General features: G+C 38.8%; 1 protein-coding gene across 1 annotated transcript; it reads right to left on the reverse strand.

The window, feature by feature from the left end:
• Nucleotides 1-1637: 1637 nt before the first annotated feature.
• Nucleotides 1638-3066, reverse strand: LOC112015500 (thaumatin-like protein 1). The gene is made up of 2 exons (XM_024047903.2): nucleotides 2925-3066; nucleotides 1638-2473 (listed from the first exon to the last, which is right to left on the reverse strand). Exons 1-2 carry the CDS (start codon nucleotides 2977-2979, stop codon nucleotides 1794-1796), a joined length of 735 nt encoding a protein of 244 aa, XP_023903671.1. The 5' UTR covers nucleotides 2980-3066; the 3' UTR covers nucleotides 1638-1793.
• Between the last annotated feature and the right edge of the window lie 861 nt (nucleotides 3067-3927).

The raw sequence follows: 3927 nt of genomic DNA on the forward strand, positions 1-3927 counted from the left end.
TCTTGGTCTCTCTGTTAACTCAAACAAGATTTGTCACCTTCGACGTGCACTTTATGGCCTTAAACAAGCTCCATGAGCTTGGTTTGCCAAATTCAGCTCTACCATCTTTCGCTTAGGTTACATGGCCAGTCATTATGATTCTGCCTTATTTCTTCGTCGCACTGACAAATGCACTATTTTACTTCTCCTATATGTGGACGATATGATCATAACTGGTGATAACCTCAGTGACATTTAAGAACTCAAGACTTTTCTTAGTCAGTAGTTTGAGATGAAAGATCTTGGACATCTCAGCTACTTCTTGAGTCTTGAAATTACTTATTCTACAGATGGGCTTTATATTACTCAAGCCAAGTGTGCCTATGAACTCTTGTCTCGAGCTAGACTCACTGATAGTAAGACTGTTGACACTCTCGTTGAGCTTAATGCGCATCTGACTCTCTCGGGGGGGGGGGGGGAAACCATTGTCTAATCCCTCTCTTTACAGACGCTTGGTTGGCAGCTTAGTTTATGTCACTGTTACTCGTCCAGACATTTCCTATGCTGTTCACCAGGTGAGCCAGTATCTATCTGCACCACGATCGACTCACTATGTTACTGTTTTGTGCATTCTTCGATACCTAAAAGGCACTCTCTTCCATGGTCTTTTCTACTCTGCTCAGTCTCCTCTTATTCTCTGTGCATTTTCTGATGCTAATTGGGCAGGAGATTCCACTGATCATAGGTCCACCACTAGTTATTGCTTTCTTCTTGGTTCTTCTCTGATTTCTTAGCGAAGTAAGAAACAAACTCATGTGGCCTGCTACAGTACTGAAGCAGAATATCGTGCTCTTACTGATACCACATCTGAGCTCCTTTGACTAAGATGGCTTCTCAAAGACTTAGATGTGTTTACATCCTCTGCTACTCCTTTTTATTGTGACAACCAAAGTGCTATACATATTACTTACAATGATATTTTCCATGAACGGACTAAGCACATCGAGATCGATTGTCATTTTATCCATTTTCATCTTGTCCATGGTACTCTCAAGCTGATCTCAGTATTCTCTAAAGATCAACTTGCAGATATCTTCACCAAGTCACATCCTAAGGGACGCTTTCGTACTTTGGTTGACAACCTCAAGCTGGTCTCACATCCACCTTGAGTTTGAAGGGGGCTGTTAATGTGTATAATATATTGTGGGCTTTAGGCCCAATTAGGTTACTTGTATAGCACACATATTTACTTGTACTATATACATATGCCTCCTATATAAAGGTATCTATGTACATTCTTTCATCATGAAATACAATACAATTACATTCAATATTTCTAACAATGTACAATAAGGAGCATGCAATGATGAATGTCCATCTGGTAAATGTTAAAATGGGAGTTAGAAGGGCGAACAACGTAAATGTAAGGATGCAAGAAATCTCCCGTGGGATCGTGATACAAGGCCAACCCAGTTTGTTAGTATAGTATTACACAAGGATCCCGGACCTTAATTTTTATTGTTTGTTTGTTTGTTTTTTTTACACCCACTCTTACTGCATCACTGCTCATTAATTTGCTCCTGATATATATTAAGCATAACAGCTTAGACCATGGCTGTTAAAGCTTCACACTATTTTAAATGTCTCGGTACAACATGAAAAAGGAAGTGATATTCTTTTACAGTATCCACTTGTTTTGTATTATTCAAAAAATTATTTCCTTGACACATACATACATGTGCCTTAGTACATGAAACTTATCAGCTTCTTATTACTAGTTAGAGTGAAGGGAACACATCATTCCTCTTCTTAATTCATGGACAGAAAGTGATAACATAGTTGGGTGCACCGGAGCAAGTAAATGTGCTGTTCTGGTCATCATAAGCATAGCTATAAGCTTGAGGGCATTGGTTCTCAAAGATCCGAGAATAGTCTGTGGGTGGACATGTTTCTGGGGTGTTATTTGCACCAGTGCAACAATACTGTGGTTGATTGAAAGCAGTACAAGCACTCTTGCAAGCAATAACGCTTCCATCAGACCCTTTCACTTGCAGCTCTGCTGGGCAAGCTGCATTCACATTGGCCGGACAGCTTGAGGCCTTGCATTCACCAGTTCCGCCTTGTGTGGCTACTGAAACAGGCAAGTTGAACCCATCTACAAGGCTAACATCATAAAAGTCCATTCCACCATTGGCGGCTATGTTGATTTCTACCAAAGAAGCTGGCGGAACTGCACCGTTACCATTGCATGAAACCTGACCAGAGCTACATTCTGCAGTAGCACAACTGAACTTTCCGGAGCTGTCTGTGGAGCATAGAGTTCGGGCCCAGAATCGGCCTTTCCATGGAGCTTGGACATCTATTGCTGAGGATGCTGTAGATGCTAACTCAAACCCGGTAGTTGATAATTGAGGTTTTTGATCTGAAGTTAAGGTTCCTGGCCATACGGTATATGGACAGTTGTTTGTGAAAGTTATTCTAGCAGAGTGAGTACCTGCATGCAACATATATAAACCAAAATCCTTGTCATCATTTTGAAAATGAAAACAAAGCCTCTATTGTAAGCAGCAAATATATGTAGCAGATGCAACATTAATTCTAACGTGTAGATACACGTACGTATCATGATGATGCAAGGTTATAATTCAACGGGTTGCAATTATTTTTAATTATCAAAAGTAAATAAATAAGACTCGTGATGAAAAGAATGTGCATGAACTCTATTCCTTCGCGGGGTTTCATGACTTTTATTGCGTAGCCCATGTGATGATGAATCATGAATGGGGCAAAAAAACCAGCATGATTTTTGATGTTTTCGATAAAATGAATCATCCCGAACAAGAATTTTATAATTATTTTGGGTGTATATCAAGTACTTCTAAAGGATGAGAGAGAGAGAGTTTTGGACGATGCAACGTAGGGTAGTGATTAGTGAGGAGGCATACCAGATAGGAAAAAGAAGGCCAAGGTAAGGCTGTAGAGTGCCAGGGTTTTCATCATTGTATAATATCGTTGCTTTAAATTGGTGGTATATAAGAACTAACAAGTATAATGAACTTGAATGTGGTATGGTGATAATAATTTGAAGAACTTGGTTGGGTATATATAGAAGCTTATACGTGGTTGCGGATATCAATGCGGTCCATGCGGGGAAAATAGGCTTGGATTTTTTTTTTTGTCATTTTCTTTGAGTGAAGGCTTGGACTTTTCAGTAGGAATGCTTATTGGCCTGGTGATCGTTAGAGTCTTTTATACGGCACCAAGGTCACTATTTCGTTGGAGAAACAAAAAGATCAAGGAACCTGGTATATTTAGAACAACGGGTTCTCTAGAATGACTGTAATAGTATTATGTTGAATAGACTTTTGTTTTGTGTTCAATTTAACAACGTGTGAGATTGAGACGAAGTAACCAGTCTAGTTCACCCACGACTTAAGGTAGCGTCCATAGGTTTTCACTAGGGAAATTGAAGACAAACCTATGCAATCTGTAAGTCATGCCAACTCTAATTTATCTGATTTCAACGTGAATTTTTGCGCGTTGGTCGAACTTTGAACCCAGGCGGCTTGAGATGTTTTTGTGAGTTTTGCGGATGAATTTGGAGTGAAAAAAATATTCTTACACATTTGTTCATGTAACACATAAAAGTAACTATGAAAAAAAGGCGGTGAAATAGTGGATGTGTAAGAACCAAAACCCTTTGGAGTTAACCAATTCGTTAGGCTTCTAATCCTAGCTCGGATCTAGTAGGTTCCTTTTTTAATTTCTTTTTCAGCAAAATTATCTTGTCATAATTCAAAGAGTAAAACTAAACCATCATATAGTTTTGATCAAAGCCTCTTTTAATACATCCACATTCTAGAATATAGTACATTTTCTAGTAATATTGTGGCATATTCTTTTCGTGAAAATCTATATACATATATAAACCTGAAACTTCTGAAACTC

Source organism: Quercus suber, unplaced genomic scaffold (genome assembly GCF_002906115.3).
Source record: "Quercus suber isolate HL8 unplaced genomic scaffold, Cork oak 2.0 scaffold_23, whole genome shotgun sequence".
Classification (NCBI taxonomy): Eukaryota; Viridiplantae; Streptophyta; class Magnoliopsida; order Fagales; family Fagaceae; genus Quercus; species Quercus suber.

Coding starts and splice junctions, on each gene's coding strand:
- LOC112015500 (XM_024047903.2), bottom strand. CDS start 2,979: ATGATGAAAACCCTGGCACTCTACAGCCTTACCTTGGCCTTCTTTTTC. Junction 2,474..2,924: donor GGCCTTCTTTTTCCTATCTG/GTATGCCTCCTC, acceptor TGTTGCATGCAG/GTACTCACTCTGCTAGAATA.